At 41.8% G+C, this 24621-nt stretch overlaps 1 protein-coding gene across 5 annotated transcripts in view; it reads right to left on the bottom strand.

Annotated features, from left to right (window-relative positions):
• ints10 (integrator complex subunit 10) overlaps nucleotides 1-24621 on the bottom strand; it is a 98134-nt gene that overhangs the window by 50408 nt on the left and 23105 nt on the right. For all 5 annotated transcript variants that reach the window (XM_068042971.1, XM_068042976.1, XM_068042987.1 and 2 more), the window contains exons 4-9: nucleotides 23446-23585; nucleotides 17931-18012; nucleotides 16757-16897; nucleotides 15092-15263; nucleotides 13353-13522; nucleotides 3599-3735 (exon numbers count right to left, since the gene is read on the bottom strand). In XM_068042971.1, coding sequence (XP_067899072.1) covers nucleotides 3599-3735; nucleotides 13353-13522; nucleotides 15092-15263; nucleotides 16757-16897; nucleotides 17931-18012; nucleotides 23446-23585 — 842 coding nt within the window. The remainder of the gene's footprint in view (nucleotides 1-3598; nucleotides 3736-13352; nucleotides 13523-15091; nucleotides 15264-16756; nucleotides 16898-17930; nucleotides 18013-23445; nucleotides 23586-24621) is intronic.

Here is a 24621-nt window from a genome sequence, read left to right as displayed (position 1 = left end):
AACCTGTTAAATCATTTTCTGTAACCATTTTAATTTTCCTGTAATCAATTTAAATCTGTGCTAGTTTTAAATCTGTAGTTGTGGGTACAAATAAATTAACTCCATTAATCATCATAACCTTTTGAGTGAGTCATTAATTTGGACTCTTATAATTCACAGGTCAAAACAAACTAAGTAGAGCGAATAATTTTAAAAACACAAAGTCATACACCATAAAAACAAGATCCAAAACAGAATAAATTTACAAATTAAGTTATCCTTGACACATATGGTGTTACTGGAGCCCATCAATTAGGTTATTAACTTGAGATGCGTAGCAACAATCCATTATTCTTTATAAACTAGAGATATTCAATTATAAAACAGTAACTGTGAAAAATTACAAGCAGGAATTCTGAGTTGAATTGAACCAAGGTTACATCATCCCAGGTGCCCTCTCATAGTACAAGAGATCAACTGGAGGATCTAGTATGCATAACTAAAGGTTACCAATATGGAAAGAATGAGGCTCTGCAACAGCACACTTGGTATATAGCAGATTTTCTGTGGAATTATTGATAAAAACCAAAGGAAGTGGAAAATCATCTACAAATTCCGAAATCTGTTGCTGTTACACATCTGAAGCTTCAGTGAGCAGAAACAGTCACAGCAGCTGACCATTATGCTAGATGTGAAGCAGTGAGCTCTTGGTTACAGAGTTCAGTCTGAGAGGATTTGAAAATAACAGGTATACGTCAAGAGCTAAAATCTAAATGGCACTGTGCACCTGAGCTCATTTAAGGTGCTGCTCAATCAAGTGCTGGAAATACATTGGTTTAGGACCAACTCATTACTTTCTCGAACTTATTCCACAACAAAAACTACTGAAAAAGCCAATGACTTACACTGATATTCCACACTTTACAAATCAATTCACATTTATTGTTATATGGTGGTAGAATTGATTCCATTCATGATAACCTTAATGTTTCATTACCCACTATTCTGAATTTGTTAAGCGTTGTTAAAGAAAGTGCAAATTATGGCATAACCAATTTAGCAACAGGTCTCAATGCTACTTGATAATCTTGTCAAACAGATTTGATGGCAGCAATCCTGGCATGAGACAGGAATATTCTCAACCATTGCCAAAAGCAACTTTGACCAGATCACAGTACAACCAAATAGATTTATTTAAAGGGGAAAATTTACAGAAACAAGAGAAAAGAGAGACAAACTAAAAGGTACAGAAGCTATATTGAGAGAAAAAGGTGAGAAAGACAAACATAAAGAATACAATGTGCATTCACACAGTGTCTTTAATGGACAAAAAACCCAAGGCGCTTCACAAAGGCCCCAGGAAAAAAAAACAGACGCTCAGCCAAAGATGGAGATGTCAGATGGAGTGACTAAAAGCTTGGTCAGAGGTTGGTTTTAAAGGTTTTAAACAGAAAGAGTCATAGAAAAGCAGAGGGGTTTCCAGAGCATGGAGCCTAAGCACCTGAAGGCACAGCCAAAGGTGGGGCTAAGGGAGGAGGGAAGTAAAATACAGGAACTGACAGGTTGGAGTCATAAGAGAATTAGAGGGTAGGAAGGTGATAGTAGGCTAGAAGAGGTTAGTGATAAAGCGGGGTCGAGCCATGAAGGAATTTAAAGACAAAGATAAGAGTTTTAAATCTGAGATTTTGCGGAACCGGGAGAATGTAGGTCAGTGAGGACGGGGACAATGGGTGGGCAGAACTTGGCATGAATAGGTTACAGCCAGCCCATTTTTGGATAAACTGAAGCTTATGAAGGATGGTGGGTGGGACACGGTGCAGTAAGACATTGGAATAGTCAAGTCTGCAGGTAACGAAGGTACAGAGGACGGTTTCAGCAGAAGATGAGCTGAGCAAGAGTGAAGACAGGTGATGTTATGGAGGTGGAACCAGGCAGTCTTTGTGATGGAGAGGATGTGAGGTCAGAAACTGAGCTCAGCATCAAATGGCATAAAAAGGTAGCGAACAGTTTTGTTCAACCTGAGACAATGGCACAAGAGCAGAATGGAACCAGTGGCAAATTTGTGGCAAGGGTCAAAGATGATGGCTTCAGTCTTTCCAATGTTTACAATAACAACTTGTATTTATATACTGCCTTTAAAGGTGGACAAATGTCCCAAGGCACTTCACAAGACATAATCATACAAGAATAGAGCTCAAGACAAAGACAAAGGTGGCCAACAGCTTGGTCAAAGAGCTGGATTTTAAAGGAGGGTCTCAGAGGCATAGGGGTTTAGGGAGGGGATTTCAAAGCTTAAAGCCAAGATGGCTGAAGGCATGGTCACTAATGGTGGGGGAAAGGAATGGGATGCACAATGGGGTCAGAGGAATAGTGAGTATGGGGATAGTTGTAGGGCTAAAGGAGGCTACATAGAACGAGTCAGACATAACCATGAAGGGATTTAATATGGAATACAAGAATTCTAAATACGAGTGCCTTGGGGAAGCTGAAGTCAATGTAGGTCACAGTGACAGGGATGACAGGTGAGTGGGATTTGGTGCAGGTTAGGATATGGGCAGCAGAGTTTTGGACAAGTCAAAATTTATGAAGGCTGGATGATGGGGTTGCGGGGAGGGGGGGGGGGCGGTGGGTGGTGGGTTGTGACCAGGATGCCATTGGTATAGTCTGGAGATGACAAAAACGTAGATGAAGGTTTCAGCAGGAGATAGGCTGAAGCAGGGCAGATACGGTCAACCCTACCAAAGTGGAAGTAGATGTTTTTTTGTGATGGAGATGATAGGGGTTGGAAGATCAGGTCGGGACTAATAGAACGTTGAGAATGCAAACAGTCAGGCTCAGCCTGAGACCATGGCTGGGGAGGGGGATGAAATTGGTGGTTAGGATGCAATGTGAGAATGGTGGCGAGTTTGTGGCATGTGCCAAAGACAATGGTTCCAGTCTTCCCAAGGTTTAACTGGAGGAAATTGCAGCTCATCTAAGATTGAATATCAGATAAACAGTCCGACAACAGGCAGTTGTGGAGTCGACAGAGGTGGGAGAGGAACAGTTGGGTATTATTAGCGTACGTGAAAGCTGATCCTTCTCTTTTTTTTAATTCTTTAATGGGTGTGGGCATCCCTGGCAAGGCCAGCATTTGTTGGCCATCCCTAATTGCCCTTGACAATTGAGTGGCTTGCTAGGCCATTTCAGAGGAGAGTTAAGAGTCAACACATTGCTGTGGGTCTGGAGTCACATGTAGGCCAGACCAGGCAAGGATGGCAGATTTCCTTCCCTAAAGGACATTAGTGAACCAGATGGGTTTTTGTGACAAATGATGATAATTTCATAGCACCATTACTGAGACCAGCTTTCAATTCCAGATATTTTTTCTAATTAATTAATTAAATTTCAAATTCCACCAGCTGCCGTAGTGGGATTTGAACACGTGTCCCCAGGACATTACTCTGTTCCTCCTGATTACTAGTTCAGTGACATTACCATTATGCCATCATCTCCCCTGTCTGGCAGATGACGACACCAAGAACAGCATTACAAAGAATCTGACACCTGGTCATTTACAGCTGGGGGAAAAATAACTTACCAAAAATAATGAAAAATCCAGGAGATATAGATTACTCACCAGTGTTTTTTCCCTCCCTTCTCCAAGTTTCCGTCTTTTATGTATGTGTTTACTCCTATCGATATCCACGTCACCATAGATATTTGACAAGTCATCCAATAAAATAAGAGGAACTTGGTTGCTGGAAGGGCTAGATGCTAATAAAAAAATTATTTTTAGCTGTTAAACCAATATGCATAAAATAGCATCAACATAAACAAGAACATATCTACATCTACAAGGTGCACTGCAGCAACTCACCAAGGTTTCTTCAACAGCACCTCCCAAATGAGCAACCTCTACCACCTCAAAGGACGAGGACAGTAGATGCATCTGAACACTACCAACTGCAGCTTCTCTCCAAGTCACACACCATCCTGACTTGGAAATATAATCGCCATGGGATCTAAGTCCTGGAACTCCTTACCAAACAGCACTATGGGAGTACCTTTACCATGCAGACTACATCTGTTCAAGAAGGCAGCTCACCACCACCTTTTCAGGGGCAATTAGGGATGGACAACAAATGCTGGCCTGCCAATGAAGCCCACATCCCAAGAATGAATTAAAAAAAGCTACTATATGGGAACTGCATTACAATTTGTTTTAGTCACAGAATATATTGACTAAAAATGCTCCATAGAATCACAGAAAAGTTAAAACATTTATGATATTAAAATCTAGCACTCTCTCTGGATATGTTAACAATGCCACATAACACTGAACTTACAGGGCAATGTTTGCTGTCCTGCTCTGACAGTCAACATTCAAATCAATAGATGCACATGGCAATTCCTCTGAGTTATTTTCAATGTTGGTTCTTGTCATCTTTCTTGTTAATTATTCAACTGAATTATTCAGATATTTCCTCTAGGTTTCTCTAAACTTTTTTTTAAAATTGCTTATCATACAAAAATCTGCAATAACAGAAGTGCACATGTTGCAAAAAGGGTCTGTTTAATTGATTAATAGCAGTGAAGACTAAAGGTGATTCCCAAAGTCATTCACAAACAGAAAGCTTTCTGGGATTGAACAACACTAAGAATTTCAGCATGTATGAGACTTAGGCTAATCCACATGATATGAGACCAGGTTAATGCATGTATGTCAAGAATTCAGTTAACATACATCACATAAAACAAACCAAATTTCAATTATTGTTTAAAGCAAATTTTAGTTTGCTTTTTAGACAAACAGAGACTTCAGAACCTCATTATCACTATCATAATCACAATTCTTATGTACAGGCCAATAAGAGGCTGTGGAATGTGTTACAAAACATGAACAAATTGAGAATATTCAGTTGACATCAGAAATGTTTGGAACAAAGATTGATTCGTCTACTAATATCAAATGAATTACATCCTTGAAATATCACAGAATTGTTACAGCACGGAAGGAGGCCATTCTGCCATCCACGCCTGCACCGGATCTCTGAAACAGCAACTTACCTAGTGCCATTCACCCACCTTCTCCCCGTAGCCCTCCACAGTCCTCCTTTTCAGGTAACGATCCCATTCCCTCCTGAATGCCTTAATTAAAACTGCCTCCACCACAGTCTCTGGCAGTGCATTCCAGATCCTAACCACTCGCTGCATGAAAAAGTTTTTCCTCATGTCGCTGTTGCTTCTTTTGCCAATTACCTAAAATCTGTTCTCTCTTGTTCTTGATCTTTCCACCAATGTGAACAGTTTCCCCCCATCTACCCTGTCCAGACCCCTCATGATTTTGAATACCTCTAGCAAATCTCCTCTCAACCTAATCTTCTCCAAAGAAAAGTCCTAACTTCTCCAATTTATCCAAATAACTGAAGTTCCTCATCCCTGGAACTATTTGTAGGAAATCACTTCTGGACTCTCTCCAGTGCCTTCACATCTTTCCTCAAGTGTGGCGCCCAGAACTGGACACAATACTCCAGTGGAGGCCGAACAAGTGTTCTACACAAAATTAACATAACTTCCTTGCTTTTGTACTCTATGCCCCTATTAATGAAGCTTAGGATGCTGTATGCTCTATTAACCGCACTCTCAACCTGTATTGCTACCTTCAATGATTTATGCACATATACACCCAGGTCCCTCTGCTCCTGCACCCCCTTTATAATTTCACCCTTTATATTATATTGTCTCTCCACGTTCTTCCTACCAAAATGAATCACTTCACATTTCTCTGCATTAAATTTCATCTGCCACTTGTCTGCCCATTCTACTAACCTGTCCACATCCTTTTGAAGTTCTACACTATCCTCCTCACAGTTCACAACGTTTCCAAGTTTCATATTTGCAAATTTTGGAATTGTGGCTGTACACCACCAGGTCTGAGTCATTTATATAGATCAAGAACAGCAAGGGTCGTAACATTGACCCTTGGGGAACTCCACTACAAACCTTCCTCCAGTCCAAAATACATCTCTTTTCTTGTCACTCAGCCAATTTCGTATCCATATAGCTACTGTCCCTTTTATTTCATGACGTATAACTTTGCTCACAAGTCTGTTGTAATGCACTTTATCAAATGCTTTTTGAAAGTCCACGTACACCACATCAACAGCATTGACCTGATCAACCTTCTCTGTTATCTCATCAAAAAACTCCAGCAAGTTAGTTAAACACGATTTTCCCTTCACAAATCCATGCAGGCTTTCCCTAATTAACCCGCATTTTCCCCAAGTGATTATTAATTTTGTCTTGAATTATCATTTCTTGAAGTGGCACAGTGGCGCAGTGGTTAGCACTGCAGCCTCACAGCTCCAGCGACCCGGGTTCAATTCTGGGTACTGCCTGTGTGGAGTTTGCAAGTTCTCCCTGTGTCTGCGTCGGTTTCCTCCGGTTTCCTCCAACATGCCAAAGACTTGCAGGTTGATAGGTTAATTGGCCATCATAAATTTCCCCTAGTATAGGTAAGTGGTAGGGAAATATAGGGACAGGTGGGGATGTGGTAGGAGTATGGAATTAGTGTAGGATTAGTATAAATGGGTGGTTGATGGTCGGCACAGACTCGGTGGGCCGAAGGGCCTGTTTCAGTGCTGTATCTCTAATCTAAACTAAACTAAACCACCACCGAGGTTAAACTGACTGGCCTGCAGTTGCTGGGCTTATCTTTACACCCTCTTTTGAAGAAGGGTGTCACATTTGCAATTCTCCAGTCTTCTGGCATCACCCCGAATCTAAGGAAGACAGGAAAATTATGGTCAGTGCCTCCACAATTTTCACTCTCACTTCCCTCAGTTTTTTTTGGATGCCAGTCCTGGAGTCTTATCAACTTTAAGTACAGCTAGCCTATCCAATACTCTTACAAATTTTAAATGCTTCAAGTGTGAATTACCTCCTCTTTCACAATGACCTACGCAGAATCTTTCCATGGTAAAGACAGATGCAAAGTATTAATTTAATACCTCAGCCATGCCCCCGCCTCCCTGTGTAAGTCCCCTTTTTGGTCCCTAATCGGCTCAACTCCTCCTTTCACCACCCTTTTACTATTAAAATGCCCAAAGACAATTTTTGGATTCCCTGTAACGTTAGATGCCAGTCTCTTTTCATACTCTATCTTTGCTTCTCTTATTTGTTTTTTTGCTTCCCCCTCTGAACCTTCTATATTCAGCCTGGTTCTCGCTTTTGTTATCCACCTGACATGTTTTTTTTAAATTCTTTCATGGGATGTGGGTGTCGCTGGCCAGGCCAACATTTATTGCCCATCCCTAATTGCCCTTGAGAAGGTGGTAGTGAGCTGCCTTCTTGAACCGCTGCAGTCCATGTCGGGTAGGTACACCCACAGCGCTGTTAGGAAGGGAGTTCCAGGATTTTGACCCAGCGACAGTGAAGGAACGCCGATATAGTTCCAAGTCAGGATGGTGTGTGACTTGGAGGGGAACTTGCAGGTGGTGGTGTTCCCATGTATGTGCTGCCCTTGTCCTTCTAGTTGGTAGAGGTCGCGGGTTTGGAAGGTGCTGTCTAAGGAGCCTTGGTGCATTGCTGCAGTGCATCTTGCAGATGGTACACACTGCTGCCACTGTGCGTCGGTGGTGGAGGGAGTGAATGTTTGTAGATGGGATGCCAATCAAGCGGGCTGCTTTGTCCTGGATGGTGTCGAGCTTCTTGAGTGTTGTTGGAGCTGCACCCATCCAGGCAAGTGGAGAGTATTACATCACACACCTGACCTGTGCCTTGTAGATGGTGGGCAGGCTTTGGGGAGTCAGGAGGTGAGTTACTCGTCTCAGGATTTCTAGCTTCTGACCTGCTCTTGTAGCCACGGTATTTATATGGCTACTTCAGTTCAGTTTCTGGTCAATGGTAGCCCCTAGGATGTTGATAGTGGGGGATTCAGCGATGATAATGCCGTTGAATGTCAAGGGGAGATGGTTAGATTCTCTCTTGTTGGAGATGGTCATTGCCTGGCACTTGTGTGGCGCGAATATTACTTGCCACTTATCAGCCCAAGCCTGGATATTGTCCAGGTCTTGCTGCATTTCTACACGGACTGCTTCAGTATCTGAGGAGTCACGAATGGTGCTGAACATTGTGCAATCATCAGTGAACATCCCTACTTCTGACCTTATGTTTGAAGGATGGTCATTGATGTAGCAGCTGAAGATGGTTGGGCCTAGGACACTACCCTGAGGAACTCCATGTCATAAGAACACTTTTTTTTCTTCATGTAAATCTCTATCTCTTTCGTCATCCAGGGAACTCTGGATCTGTTTGCTCTACCTTTCACCTTCGTGGGAATCTATCTTGACTGCGCCCGAACTATCTCTTTTTTAAAGGCAGCCCATTGTTCAGTTACTGTTTTGCCTGCCAACCATTGATTCCAATTTATTTGGGTCACATGCATTCTTACTCCATTAAAGTTGGCTTTCCGCCAGTTCATTATTCTTACTCTGGATTGTTCCTTGTCCTTTTCCATAGCTAACCTAAACTTTATTATACAATGGTGGCTGTCCCCTAAATGTTCCTTTACTGACACTTGCTTCACTTGGCCCACCAAGAACCAGGTCTAGCAGTGCCTCCTTTTTCGTTGGACTGGAAACATACTGCTGGAGAAAATTCTCCTGAACACACTCTAGGAACCCTTTCCCCTCTCTGCCCCTTACACTACTACTATCCCAGTCTATATTCGGATAATTAAAGTTCCCCATTATAATCACTCTATAATTCTTGCACCTCCCTGTAATTTCCTTGCAAATTTGTTCCTCTACATCTCTCCCATCGGTTGTTGGCCTATATCACAGAATTGTTACAGCACAGAAGGAGGCCAATCAGCCCAACATGTCCACACCGCCTCTCCAAATGAGCCATTCATCTATTGCCTTCCCCCACATTCTTCCTTTGCAGATAACAGTCTAATTCCATTTGGAAAGCCTCGATTGAACCTTCCTCCACTACACTCTCAGGCAGGGCATTCCAGATCCTAACCACTCACTGCATAAAAAAAAACTTCATGTCGCTTTTGCTTCTTTTGCCAATCACTTTAAATCTGTGCCTTCTCATTTTCGATCCTTTCACAAGTGGGAAGCTTTTCCCTATACTACACCAAGCAATGTAATTGCACCTTTTTTCCTTCCTCAGCTCCAACCAAATAGATTCCAGCCTGTGATATTCTTTGTAATAACTGAAGTACACAATATAGTTTATTTCATTTCTGGAATGTTATTTTGCCAATATTATGTGTCATAGCAGATAGCAACCAACAGCAGATTCCAAACATCGAAGCCTGTGATTTGGACTGAAGTGGTACTGAATTTTGCATAGCTGTTATAGAGTGAATAGAATACCCTAGCAACCCACTGCTATCTCAGTATCATTACAAAGTCTCTGCCACAGAATTAAATAGTCCCTTGCACCTTTTAAAACTTTGTCAAGTTTCATTGCAGCTTTTGTGAAAAAGTAGCTTCAATCAAATAGGAGATGGGACAAATTTCACTTGCATGCTAAACTAGCAAAGTTAGCATTCATTGGCACATTTTAGACAGGTCTACGTTGATACTATAATTCAGTATACAAATCTATGAAAGCAGATTGAGAGGCTCTGCCCAACAAATGCTGCTTGCTCAAAGCAAGATGACTTGTTTTTCCCTTTGGTCTTGAGCAAAAATGTCTTTTCCCTCTCGTTAAATATTTACCTATCTCTCTTTCTGACACTCTTTAAAAGGATCTCTGTCCCCTTCCTTCTCGCATGCCCCAGATTAAATTTCCCTTGACTGCTCCTCATATCAAAAGGCTGTCGCTATCTTAGTGCCATCATATTCTGCCTCCATAACCAGGTCCACAAGATGGTTAGCATTGCTTCCCTTCCCAGCTATGCCCTGGAATTGGAAGTCTCCATCTCTCCAACTTCAACAGAAAATCTCTCTTTCTGCCCGTCCCCATATGAATCTCTTTCTGTTCTCTTTCCCTAGTATGCAGCACTGCTGCAATGGAGATAATCAGGAATCCATTCTTTAGATATACTCCTAAACATGTGCATTTTGCATTTCCTTATCCTTTTGTCCATTTCTTTTATTGGTTCTAAGTTCTTTTACTTCCTTTTGCTCTCATTCTTATCCACTTTCCCTTTTTCACCCCTTATTCTTCTGTTTTACTTCTCAATTGTATGTACCTCTGCAACACGTCTTCCCATTTCCTGTAGCATTGTATTGATATATGGTAATACTGCAAAATCAGAGGGGAAAATATCAAAGCTATGCAGTCCTGCCACATTCAGTCATGAATAGTGGTGAACAATTAAACAACTAACCAGAGGAGGAGGCTCCAGAAACATCCCCATCCTCAATAATGGGGGAGCCCAGCACGTCAGTACAAAAAACAAGGCTGAAGCATTTGCAAGCATCTTCAGCCAAAAGTGTTAAGTCCATCTCGGCGTCCTCCTGAGGTCCCCAGCATCACAGATGCCAGTCTTCAACCAATTTAATTCACTCCACATGATAACAAGAAACGGCTGAACATACTGGATATAGCAAAGGCTACTATGGGCCCTGACAACATTCCGGCAATAGTACTGAAGACTTGTGCTCCAGAACTAGCTGCGCCTCTAACCAAGTTGTTCCACTACAGCTACAACATTGGCATCCACCTGACAATTCGGAAAGTTGCCCAGGTATGTTCTGTCTACAAAAAGCAGGACAAATCCAATCCAGCCAATTACCGCCCCATCTGCCCTCGATCATCAGCAACATGATGGAAGGTGTCATCAATAGTGCTATTAAGCGGCACTTACTCAGCAATAACCTGATCACTGATGCTCAGTTGGGTTCCGCCAGAGCCACTCGGCTTATTACATTACATTACAGCCTTGGTCCAAATGTGGACGAAAGAGCTGAATTCCAGAGGTCAGGTGAGGGTGACTGCCCTTGGCACCAAAGCAGCATTTGACAGAGTGTGACATCAAGCAGCCGTAGCAAAATTGAAGTCAATGGGTATTGGGGGAAAACGAGGTATGACTCCACAGGCTGGAGTCATACCTCACAAAAAGGTAGATGGTTGTGGTTGTTGCAGGCCAATCGTCTTAGCCCCAGGACATCACTGCAGGAGTTCCTCAGGGTAGTGTCCAAAGCCCAACTATCTTCAGTTGCTTCATCAATGACCTTCCCTCCATCATAGGGTCAGAGGTGGGGATGTTTGCTGAAGATTCCACAATGTTCAGTACCATTCGCAACTTCAGATACAGGAGAAATCCATGCCCACATGCAGCAAGACCTGGACAACATTCAGGCTTGGGCTGATAAGTGGCTAGTAACATTCATGCCACACAAGTGCCAGGCAATGAAAATCTCCAACAAGAGAGAGTTTAACCATCTCCCCTAGATGTTCAACAACATTACCAATTGCTGAATCCCCCACCATCATCACAGGGGTTACGATTAACTAGAAACTTAAGTGGAACAATCATATAAATAAACTCACCTCCTGACTCCCCAAAGTCTGTCCACCATCTACAAGGCAAAAGTCAGGAGTGTGATAGAATACTCTCCACTTGCCTGGAGCAGCGCAGCTCCAGCAACATTCAAGAATCTCAACACCATCCAGGACAAAACAGCTCCCTTGATTGGCACCCTATCCAACACCTTAAACATTCACTCCCTCCACCACTGCGCACAGTGGCAGCAGTGTCTACAAGATGCATTGCAGCAACTTGCCAAGGCTCCATCTGCAGCATGTTCCAAACCATGACCTCCGCCACTTAGAAGAACAAGGGCAGCAGACACATGGGAACAACTCCACCTGCAGGTTCCCCTCCAAGTCACACACTATCAAGACTTGAACTATAATCGCTGTTCCTTCACTGTTGCTGGGACAAAATCCTGGAACTCCCTCCCTATCAGCACTGTGGGTGTACCTACACCATGTGGACTGCTGTGTTTCAGGATGGCAGATCATCAACTTTTCAAAGGCCTCACCAACAGTCACATCCCATGAATGTATAAAAAAAAGTGTAGTCTGTTATGTAGACAGAAGGAACAGCCATACAGTGATGGTCCATAAACAGCAAATTAAATAACTGACCAGTTGGTTTGGCTTGGTGGTGTTGGTTGAAGGACAAGTGCTGTGCAGATTAAAATTGAGCAATGGCTTAATAGTTAAAACACAGGCAACAGACATGATGTACACAAGAAAAATTATAAAGCTCCTGAAATTCCAAATCCCATTATGCTGCTGGAAATAAGGCAGGGTGGTACTTCCAGCCACCACTTGCCCTAGCATTGACCCTATCCCAAATCACAAGGACAGGGTGAATTACATGAAGAAAGAGCACCAGTACCATTTACAGTGTTTCCTGGTCAAGATTATCAGAGTGGCACCTCACAGTTCCATTGGTGAAGAGGGCAGGGCACTTTGGCCATAGAATGAACCCTCAAAAAAAAACCTGAAATACTTCTGTTGCCACTTTTCTAATGATAATTGATCTCGCTAAGTAGCATTAGTCACCACTTCTTCATTTGTATACAGGTACACCATCTCTTAGCCACAAGAAAGATGAAACTGATGGAATTTCTAGTAGGCAACCCATCATTATACCAGCTCCACCTCTTCCAATGATGCAGAATGGTTGGTGAGGGTAGGGCATGGAAGAAGCATCTCATCTGCTCATCAGAATTATGAATTATGAAGAGAAAGGGTTGAAGACCGACCAGAACCACACCCCATGCTAAATTCTACCCCCCCCCCCACCCCATCCACCTGCCTGGCATACATTCTGTATTACCCACCTAGGCCCAGGAAGCTCAGGGCCGAAGAGCTTGAGATTTAATTTTGTGTATTTGGTTTTATTTATAAATAGACAATTTTTCTACTGGAAACCTATGCTTTTAAGCTAATTTGAGATCTAAAGCTTGAATTTTTTAAGTTTCAACATTCCTAAACTATGAGACTTTTCCTGTAGGGTAAAATAAATTATACAAGTTTATTTTCTTCACACACAATTAGAATAGCGTTATGATTAAATTTTTCCATACATTTCTCTAAGAAATTTTTGTGCAGACGCTGATAGAAATTCACTCACTTACTAGAGACATATCTGCAATAGGTCAACGTAGTGATGTCTGGTTATACCTCATGAAGGATGTATGTATCTTCTCTGTTTTGTTTCATGCAATTTTAAATTACAACCTGCCAACAAAACACCACTACATACCTTCTCTCATAGGCGATCACCAGTTTCCGTTCCTGCATTTGCATACAGATGAAATTTTATTGTAAAATGTGGAAATTCCTGTAGATACAAGAGCTCTGATTTTGGCTACCTGCTGCAAAGTTATTTTCCTAGCACTCCCTTAACTAACCTTGAAATAGAGATGGCTGGATACTGCCGACGTATTGGAATGCATTCTTGAAGAAAACCAGCATTGTAGAATAAACAACTTGGTGCTTATACTTCCTGTGGCCTTCGTCATCAAAGTTGTTTATATACCTGCACAAATCTTTCATCCTATGCAGAATTTCACCACAATTCCTGAAAGATTAATTTGAAAGAAAATCTAGAACTCAGGAATGAGTGAAATACTTGGGGAAAAAAAAACACAAAAGCGCCTCAATATTATACTGTACTGTCATTTTAGACTTCAAGCTGCAATACTGGACACACCATCAGTTTTTAAGAAATGTTTGATGTTCGCCTTACACATATATGTTTCGAACAGTCAGCAGAGTAAGAATGAAAGCAGTGAAACAACAGCCTTATGTATGAGCTGGTTCTGAATTAAGAACCAATCTTTTCTCTAGTTCACTTTTAATTTTTGTATTTAGAGTTAGCTGCTCATGTCAACTGAGTGGGAATCAGTGCTTCAACTCAACCAAACCTTTTTAAGTTGAGAAGCTAAGGCACAAGAGAGCACCAATGTTTAATATATCATGAGAAAACAAAGTAAAAAAAGGAAATAAGGATCAGTTAAAGCAGGGTTATTAAAACTTGAAGGAGGAAGGAAAGACCGAAGGGAGGTAGAGGGTTTAAATAGCTAGGTCCTATGAGAATATGCACCGAGTCTTGATTTCAACACAGTGAGAACTGCAAGGAGGATGAGCAAGTAGATTGAAATATCTGCAACTTATGAGGAACAAGAAAATAAAGCAAAAAGCAATGAATATAGAAACACTGACAAAATGTCAGCTAGCAACAACTTTTTCTTGCAGTTAGAAGACTTTACAAAATGTACTAGAAAGAAATCTGATTTGAATTTTTACCTTGGTTAACTCAAGATCATTTCAAAAGGTTCAGTGTCTTCAGCTTCTGTTAAGGTAAGGCAGCTTGACACCCAACTAAGGATTGTGATGCAGCTAGAGAATAATTTGTAGGTTGATCCTACAGTTTCTACAAACTTACTAAAATTGAATCATGTAAACAGTTGATATTAATTTATTCATTATTTTCTAAAGGCCATGTTTTGCCAGTCCTACACTGACTGGAGGAAAGGGGATGGGGGAAAAAAGGGAATCTATCCCCAGGGATCATTTTTCATAAATAAATAAAAATCTAATAAAAGCAAAATACTGCAGATGCTGTAAAGCAGAAATAAAAACAAAAAGTGTTGGAAATACACAACAGATCTGGCAGCATCTGTGGAGAGAGAAGCAGATTTCCAGGTTGCTTTCCAAGATTGATCAAATGTTCTGATGAAAGGTCACTGACCTGAAACGTTAACCCTTGCTTCTCTCTCCACAGATGCTGCCAGACCTGCTGAGTATTTCCATCACTTTTTTTTATTTTATCATTTTTCACATTATTCAAATGTTCCAGCTAACTGCTTGACCAAGAGGAGCCATAAACTGCCTCCATGGAGATATGTGATTGGACATGCCCACTTAATCAATCTTGGAAAGCAACCTGGAAATCAGTTGAGTATTAAAAAAATTTAAAACTTTATATTACATTATTTAAAACACTTCCCCCCACCCCCCACCCCCACCGGTAAAAGGTAAAATAGCTCAGCAAATTGTAATATTAAAGGTATGTAATTTTGGAATATTTTTCTATAATGCTTATTCCAGAATGTAATGGGCCACAATGCTCAATCAGAACTCTAACCTGTTTGCTTTGTCCATCTGCCACTCACACCTCATTGCCACGATAGACATGATTTCAAACAGTCTGTCCCATGGTTCCATTATCAGCGATGACTTCTCAGTCAGGCCTTCTATGATGTATTTCTGAGTGCTTCGCTTGGTGGGTGACTTTATATCAGCTGTATCTTGGGAACCTAACAGAAGAGAGGAGTAAATTAATTTTTATCTGTTAAATGGCTAAAGCACAAACTGGATAAAAGCTTTTCCAATTTCCTTAGCCTAATTCTGAAAAATTCATCCACTCAGAAATTATACAAGCAGTCAATTCATACTTTGTGTCAAATTCTTCTCCATCAAACATTTCTGACATGTCCAATTTACTAGGCAAAATACTGGAAGAAATTTATGTTTTAAATTCATGACTATGAACAGTCCCCATAATCTGCCAATTGTGATCAAATGCATATCTTAAAACTAAAGGAAATGTTCCTTACAGTCAGTAAGTCATTTGTGCTAAAAAAAATGATTGAAGTACTCCTACTTCCCCCCACCCCAACATAAACCCCAAATCCCTCCAAATAATATGACACTGAAATAATTTTGTTGCATTACAGGTACCATTTAATTACCAGAAATGTAACACTAGATAAAAATGAATAAGGTCAAATTCTTAACGATTCAAGTCACCAGCAATCATTCTGGGGGTAGCAGGCACCAGGATTCCACGTAAGAAGGAACTTCTGAATTAAATAGTATTATCAGTGAGCCAAAGTATAAATCAGGTACTTCTTCAAAGTGATAGTGAGAAGTAACAGGGATTGCAAAATTTCCTGCCAAATTACATCAGTCTTCTGGCATGAGTAGAGTGGAAAATTGAACAGAGAGGCATACTACCAGGTCCTACCTACTGTTCTCATAGCAATCTTCCAACATGCACCTAAATATAAGCAGGAATACTATAATAAGGAGATAATGAAGTAACATTATATGTCACATAAACCTCATTAACACCTTAGCAATGCTAATTGTAAAGAATGATTGTATAATTCAGCACTCAAGCGTTTCTAGGTCCACCAGAACACATTCCTAACTAGAATGGGCAACACAGTGAGCCAGGTCAATGGATAGCCTGTGGGTAGATTGCTGCCAGTTTCTCCAAGTCAGCAAACTATTTGTATTCATCATGGTTGCCAGTCCCTTCAACCTGATGCAAGTCCCGTAGTCCACCAAAAAAATTCACAAGCCTGACCGTGGAAACTTCACCAGGGTCAGTGATGAGACAGGCAGAAATCCCCCCCTGCCTTCCAGTGATGTTGTGACCAGAGTGGAAAGTCTCATCAGCAGTTACGCTGAGCCACTCCAGTAATATTTCCTAGCAGTCAACTATGAAATAAGGCAGAGTCCTGCAAAAAGAGCTCCAGCCTGCCTTTTTAGATGAGCAAGAACAGGGACAGGAGACTTCGAAGGAGGGAAACAAAATAAAAGACTAACTTCCCAAAAATGAAACTGCATTGGGCATGCTTACAAAGTATTAAAAATTCTATCTATAAGTGTTTACATACTGATCATTAATAACCTGTATTTTTTAAAAATCACTTTCTAACACCAATAAAAGCAATTCTCTCTCTCATAACTGGCCCACAGTGACCATGCAATACTGGAATCTTAGGAGATTGCACTGCATTACCTTGATGCTGGCTTTCCAATGAAGGAGATCTGGTAACGTAACCAATATAAAACTCTGCTGCCTTGTGGAGATACTGATACAACAGATTGGCAGGCAATCTCACATCAGGGTTATTAATAATTAGAGGTAGGACATCGCACACTGTAAATACAAAGATACACTGTGTTAGATACATTTACAAGAAAAAAGTTTCATGTGATTTAACACTAATTAGCATAAAAAGAACTAAATTATGCACTGCCCCACCGTCAAACAAAATTACGAGGGGCATAGATAGGAAGAAAATTTTTCCCTTAGCAGAGGTGTCAGTAACCAGGGGCTATAGATTTAAGGTAAGGGGCAGTAGGTTTAGAGGGGATTTGAGGAAATATGTTTTCACCCAGAGGGTGGTCGGAATCTGGAACATATTACATGAAGGGGTGGTAGAGGCATGAACCCTCACAACATTTAAGAAGTATTTAAATGAGTACTTGAAATGCCATAGCATACAAGGCTATGGGTCAAGTGCTGGAAAATGGGATTAGAATTGATAAGCTTGATGGCCAGCGTTGACACGGTGGGCCAAAGGGCCTGTTTCTGTGCTGTATAACTCTATGACTACGAAAAGTGCAGGTTCAGCAAAAGAAAAAACTGGCCCATGCCTTTTTATGTTAAAGGAGAAGAAAGAATATTTTTTGGAAGCCAGAGATCATAGGAAGCCAATGATGGACCCAATTCTTGGAATATAACCCAACAGCGTAACACCCAAAGAATTATAAATAGATGCAAAGATTAAACAGCATGGGCAGCAGCAGCCACCTGGCATCTATCCCAACTGCACAATCCTTATTTGCCAACTTAGACAACAAGCATCAGCAGACTGCACATCGGCAAGGGCATCACACATGCATTGCATTGTGAGTAGCAATGAGAAATGGGAACCTGCTTCAATATTTTCCTACCTAGCCTAGGAGCATTAAGGGGCACTGCAGCACCACCAGAATGGCTCTGGTTGTGAATGGCTAACTCAACACAAGTCAGGGATAAAGACTGAGATTTTACTAATCTACATAACTCAGAACCGCACCATATAGCATTTACCAACTGAGCCATCAGGAAGTTCCAACTCAACATAATCCAGCCATTGTTGTTACATACTTTCAGATTTTCCTATCAGTGACTTTTACTTTCTTACCAAATAACTTTCTAAAACAGTTGACAGGAGAATCTTGATCATCAAGGTTTTCAGCTTCCAATAAAGTTTCACCCAGACTGACCTAATTTGTGAAAGAAAATAAACAAACCCAAAATATTTATCAGCATCAGCTCATCGATACTCCAAAATCTTTCACGTTTTCAAAACCTCTCTCTATTGCTAAAACTGTTGCATTCAGCATACATCACATTTAAAGCCCACAATGTCACACAGTAAACTGCACAATGGTCAGTAGAGATGAGGGAGGCCATTTGCACCATCTAGCTCATCCTTCCATAGAAACCCATGACCCCTTCTCACCATGACATTATCAAACCACTTCTTAAATGATTCGACCATTCTTCCCAGAAGACAATTTCACGAATCAACCACTATGAGGTAAGTGCTTTCTGACATCAGTCCTGAACTTATCTTTCAGTAGGATGTTCCAATGTTCATCTTGCAGTCATGTTTGAACACGAAAAGTGTGCCAGATTAGCCTTTTCTATTCTACTTAGTCTCTTAAAAAACTATCAATAAATAAATTATACACTGTATACAAAGTCCCCCTCTTATCCACCCCTTTGAAGATTGAAGAATCTAAGTTATTCTAGCACTTATTTGATTTGCTGGATTTTTATTTATTTATTTTTATTTAGAGATACAGCACTGAAACAAGCCCTTCGGCCCACCAACAACCACCCATTTATACTAACCCTACAGTAATCCCATATTCCCTACCACCTACCTACACTAGGGGCAATTTACAATGGCCAATTTACCTATCACCTGCAAGTCTTTGGCTGTGGGAGGAAACCAGAGCACCCGGCGAAAACCCACGGGGTCACAGGGAGAACTTGCAAACTCCGCACAGGCAGTACCCAGATTCGAACCCAGGTCACTGGAGCTGTGAGGCTGCGATGCTAACCACTGCACCACTGTGCCGCCCATCACTGTTAAGTAAACACCATGAACTGCCTGAAAGAATGGTTAACATTGGTAATGTGACCGGCTCCACTTTGAATGGGACCTACTATCAAGTATGCAATTTTAATATGGAAGGCTAATTTTAATATGGGGTCCTATGACCTCAATTACCAATTTAGGTCAGAGCCTATGCCATGCACACTCCAAACAGTTCCAAGGACAATGGAACCGAAGAAGCCCACCAAAGATTAAGTGCCGAATTATTTTTGTGGGCCCGAGTGGCAGGAGTACTCATGACATCCCTCACCCCTACAATTTTCACTGGCACCCCAGCCAGTCTTGTTGGCCTCAATCCAGCGAGCTGCAACAGCATGCCTGTTTAGTACTCCACAGCTTGCCTGTGAAATTTACGTGAGGCTGAGACCTCAAAGAGCAGGGGCTTCTTCGTGCTGGAACAGGAGGCCAACCAATGTGCGCCATCAGTTGGTCAAAAGTAATTCCCTTGTCTCATGTTCTGCTTCCATGTCTCCAAAATGAACCTGTAAAAATAATCAGGTTTTTGCTGGAAATAAAGTGTGATCGTGACCACCCAAGATCATCATGAAATTGAGAATACAGTGGCTCACAGTGAATCATCAGCAACCACCACCCCTTACCCTGGTGAACTGAAATCCCTTAAGTCAACCAGAAATCTAATTCACTTCCCCTCCTCCAACTACCCAAATCCAGAAGTAATTCTTGGATCACAAACTCACATTCACATCTCTCCTACCCCCGTGAGAACAAACCTGGAGAGAAAAGCAAAACTCCTGTTCATCCTGGGATCCCTACATACACTGACAGACCGGACAACAAATCCAATTGAACAGCCCCTCCCAATAAAACTGCTGAATTTGAATCATCCTAGTATTTTGCATTGTACCCTCCCTAACGCCTCTATATTCTTCCTGTAGTGTGGGGCCCAATACCTCTCGCAGTACTCGAACCAAGGTCTTGTTAATGTTTTATATAGACTCATCGCTAACTCTTGGCTTTTGCTTTCATACCATGTGATAAAACCAAGAATTCAATGAGCTTTTCTTCAGCCTTATCAACCTGATGTACTACCTTTAATGAATGTCCTTTGAACATGTACCCCCAAATTCAAACTCATCGGCTCTTCCACAGTACCTGTCCTTAATCCATTTTGAATATAATTACTGCTGTTTCTTTTTACCAGAATTTATCACTTCACACTTCTAAGTAGATTCTGCGAGCAGAGGACGTGCGAGATACCGAAGGAAGACAATAATGCCACCTAATGTCACCATGCCTGCAAGTACAACCATGACAGTCAAATGTTGAAATGGAAACAGAAAATTCTGAAAACACTCAGGTCAGGCAGCATCTGTGGAAAGAAAAACAGAGTTAATGTTTCAGGTCTGTGTGACCTTCCATCAGATGTTCCGATGAAAGGTCACTGTCAAGAAAACATGATATCCCAAATGAGGAATTTTTAATTAATCGGTGGAAAACTTACATTAAACATTTAATGGAAAACCCCTGCATTTAACTTTTTTTTTAAACTGGCAGCCAAGATGGCTACTGCAATTTACATCTGAAACACTTTTTCATATTCAAAAGATCCACCTGGAACAGCATGAACCCGGGACAATGGCTTGTTCTAAGTGACTGAATTACCTAAAATTGCTTCATTAGCACAACAGTCAAGGCAATCCCAACACCTTGTCTTTGAAAGAGCAAACCCCCTCCAAATGTAAACTGGCATCCTGGGGCCTGTGGAGCCAATTCCTAACGTTGAATTTCATTAGAAAGTTCCAGAAAACCTGCAGCAGCCTTATGACCATCTGTCCATCTCAGGGAAAGCTGGTTTTGTTCTTCCCTTGGACAAAGAGACAAGCAGTAACTGAGATTGCAGCAGCAGAGAAAGCAGTGTGCCTCCATTTCTTTCTCTCTCCCCAGAAAACATCATGTTCGACAACTGGCAGCGACTTTGGACTCTCCAAGCCCACAGACTACTACGGCCAAAGACCAGGGGAAGAGAGCCACCTACCAGTTGGCCTTCAAGAAAACCCTGAGCAAAGCAGGCCAGCCACAACGTGCACTTTGACCAAACAAGGACTTCAAGAATACAACTTCATCCAGAAGATCACCGAATCAACCAATCCCACCGACAGTGTATTTAACTTTTATTTATTCTGGACTTTAATCCAACCAAAAAACCTACTTTCCACTTTGTAATCTATTTGTGTCTGTATGATCCTCATGTGAATGTGCAGCGTATTATTTTAAAGCGGATTTAGATTGCTGAGTATAACAAACTTACCTCTTTCTTAGATCACAGTAAAGGTAAAAGGTAAAGCATTCACAGAGGTGGTAAGCACAACCACTGTTTAAAAGGAATAAACCCTGTTGTGATCAAATAACAGGAAGGGCAAGAAGGGCAATTGTGACCCCCTCCTCATTTGGCTGTAACAGTCACACAGACCTGAAATGTTAAATCTGTTTTTTCTGTCCCCAGATGCTGCCCAACCTGCTGAATATTTCCAGCATTTTCTGTTTTTGTTTCAGATTTCCAGCAACCGCAGTATTTTGCTTTTGAAATGTTGAAATGGGTTCTTGCCATTAAGTTGACATAGAAAATTTTGACTTCAAATTCATGACACAGAAGCAAGTTTGCACAGGGAATGCACACTGGTCACAACACTTTTACAATATTTATAAAATCTTCATGAATCAAGGGCACAGCTACAAAACCAACATGATGCCATTAAGTGCAGAAACTAAAGCCACACATTAGAATGTCTAGCTTTAGCATCACAAACATCTGCTTGTTTTATAATTTGAACTTTTTATTTCAAAAGTTTACCTAAAGGTGGCCTGCTCTCTTTCACAAATCTACTGGGGTCTTTTTTTTTTTAATTGAATGAGATTAAAATAAATTCTCAGCATACTTCAGCAGTTAGAGAGGATAAGCATTTTACACACAAACTGAATCACCAGAACCCTAACATACCAACCATTTGAGGTCATGGCCGGAATGTTACGCCACCCCAACGAGCCGGATGGTGGTTGGGGGAGGGGGGTGGGGGGGGGGGGAAACGGGTGACGTATAATGAAGCGGGAGGCTCTGGGAGGCCTTCCCGACCTGCTCCCGCCTCACTTTATGTTAGGGCGGGGGGGGGGGGGGGGGGAAGAGATGAAAAACAGCCACCAGCCCCAGGCCAATCAAGACCCTTAAGTTACCAATTAAAGGCCACTTAACAGCCTTTACTTGCCTCCACGTGGATTTTATGCGTGGCAAACGGGCGTCCTGGAGCCAGGAAAGGCCGCCCAGGTAAAGCTGTTGGCCTCTCCGCACCCCGAGGATGGGCCCTGACAATCAAGCATAGGGTGCCCGATTGAGGGCCACCCCCACTTCCCCAACCACCCCCAGGATCCAAGACGCCCCCTCCTTACCCCCTAACGACCACCCTTGCCTCGCCGGGGCCCGACCAATGACCCCCGGCGAGGCAACCCATATTTACCTGTACTCCTAGCTCCATGTCCTTGGTTGGGCTGCAGTCCCAGCAGTGGCCTCCGCTCCCAGTGGCGTTGCTGGGACTAAGAACTGCCAGCCTGCTGATTGTCCGGCAGCTCGATGAGGTGGGAATTAAAGCCTGGGGACCCGTAAAATGCGGGACTTGTACGTCAGTGGCCAGCTCCCATCCGCCCATCGCAACATCTAATCCCATATCTCAGTTGGATGGGTTTTGTCAGTTCTTGTCCAGAGAATTAGGTAAGAGTACAATGGTGCATTTCTACAGACAGCTTGTCTTTTGTTGACTAATATTAGGAATACTGTCTCACCTGTTGGCTGGTGGACATGTGGCATTAAGTAACCCGGATCAAATTCCAAACTGCTGGCTGCAACAGGATTGATTACAATTGGTAACGCAGACTATCCCTGCAGTCTCATTGTGGAGGAAAATGCAGATTTCAAAAGAAAGGGGAAATCATTTTTTTTTGTAATGTTGGGTTCTTTGAATGACTTTTTAGGATGGGACAGGACCAAGTTATTTCATACCATTCTTTCCTTCTCTACATTTTCTATATCTTATTCTACCATGTACAGGCCCTGTCCAGGATGATAAGGAAAGCAAATTACTCCCAGATACCCAACAATACCACTGTGCCATCCCCACTAAGAGTTGTGGTCTAGGATGATGTTGCTTCTGATTTTCCATTCTGACCCATAAGGAAATGTCTAACCTCTGTTAAGTATCACCCTCAAATGAAACTGCTGGGTTCAGGTACTCAACATATGGCAAATCGTGGGCTTGACCCCTTATGTCCTATTTTGCCACGATGTGCCATAGGTTTTAAATATCATAGAAAGGAGCACATTCAGATAAGCAGTTCATTTTGGTTCAGTAACAGTATCTTAGAGTAGAGAAACTACTGCACACATTTTAAACTTACTTTTGTTAACCAAAAGAACTGATCCATAGCAATTGCTGAAACAGAACAGATCACTCTAACCATAACAACATACGGGTTAGTTAACAACAGTAAAAAAAAACAATCGGTATTATATGAATATACATACCCCGTGCTGTACCACAGATTCTGGGAACCGTCTCAAGAGAAGCAACAACATTTCTGCCCTCTCCAGTGTGTTGAAGCACTGCTCTGTGGCTTTAAGCAGCATTTCACATTGTATTCGACCTGGAAGAGTCTCAAACAGTCCTGAAAAGTAATTTACCAGCTTTTAAATTTATGATTATATATAAACAGCTCTCAGAAGTGTACACTACATTATTTGTATTTCAATATCGCACTAAGTATTCATATTTGGTTCATGCAGCCCTTGCAGATAAGATGTGTGTCAGGTCAATACTTCATAAATATCACACATAGTCAATAATTCACATTTACAAACTATATTATCTTCCTCACTGATACAAACAGCACATGCCACCAGAAACGTGGCTTATCCTGCGGCATAGAGATGCCACCTTGGGAACTCTTGCTCTATTTCTGCACACCACATTCAAGGAGGACAAGAACTGGCTCAATGTGCCTCAATGCCAGTTTTAAAGCTAGACACCATTCTGGCCACTTAAGAAAACTTGACAACCCTTTAAGAAGTAATTGTGCTTTGCAACATGGAAATGTAAATTCCTTCCTTTTCTGGGGGAAAAAAAGAGACAATTTTAGTACGAAGTTCACACAAAGGATAGTAGAAATCTGGAACTCCCACCCACCCTCCCCAAAAGGTTGCAGATACAAGGACAATTGGAGCTTTGAAGATAGAAAGATAGATTTTTGTTTCTCTGATGTAGATTTTTGTTAGGTAAGGGTATGAAAGGACATGGTATAAAGACAGGTAAATATTTGCCTGGATGAGTGCAGCTCCAACAACACTAAGGAAGCTTGACACCATCCAGGACAAAGCAGCCCACTTGATCGGCACCCCATCCACAACCTTAAACAATCACTCCCTCCACCACTGATGCACAGTGCTAGTAGTGTGCACCATCTACAAGATGTACTGCAGCAACTCATCAAGCCTCCTTCAAACAGCACCTTCCAAACCCGTGACCTCTACCATCTAAAAGAACAAGGGCAGCAGGCACCTGGGAACATCACCTTCTTCAAGTTCCCCTCCTGAGTTGGAAATATATCGCTGTTCCTTCACTGCCGCTGGGTCAAAAATCTGGAACTCCCTTCCTAACAGCACTGTGCATGTACTTAAACCTCATGGACTGCAGCAGTTCAAGAA

This window comes from Heterodontus francisci, chromosome 1 (genome assembly GCF_036365525.1).
Source record: "Heterodontus francisci isolate sHetFra1 chromosome 1, sHetFra1.hap1, whole genome shotgun sequence".
NCBI classification, from domain to species: Eukaryota; Metazoa; Chordata; class Chondrichthyes; order Heterodontiformes; family Heterodontidae; genus Heterodontus; species Heterodontus francisci.
The sequence above is the reverse complement of the archived record's forward strand: the minus strand, read 5'-3'. Positions and strand labels throughout refer to the sequence as shown.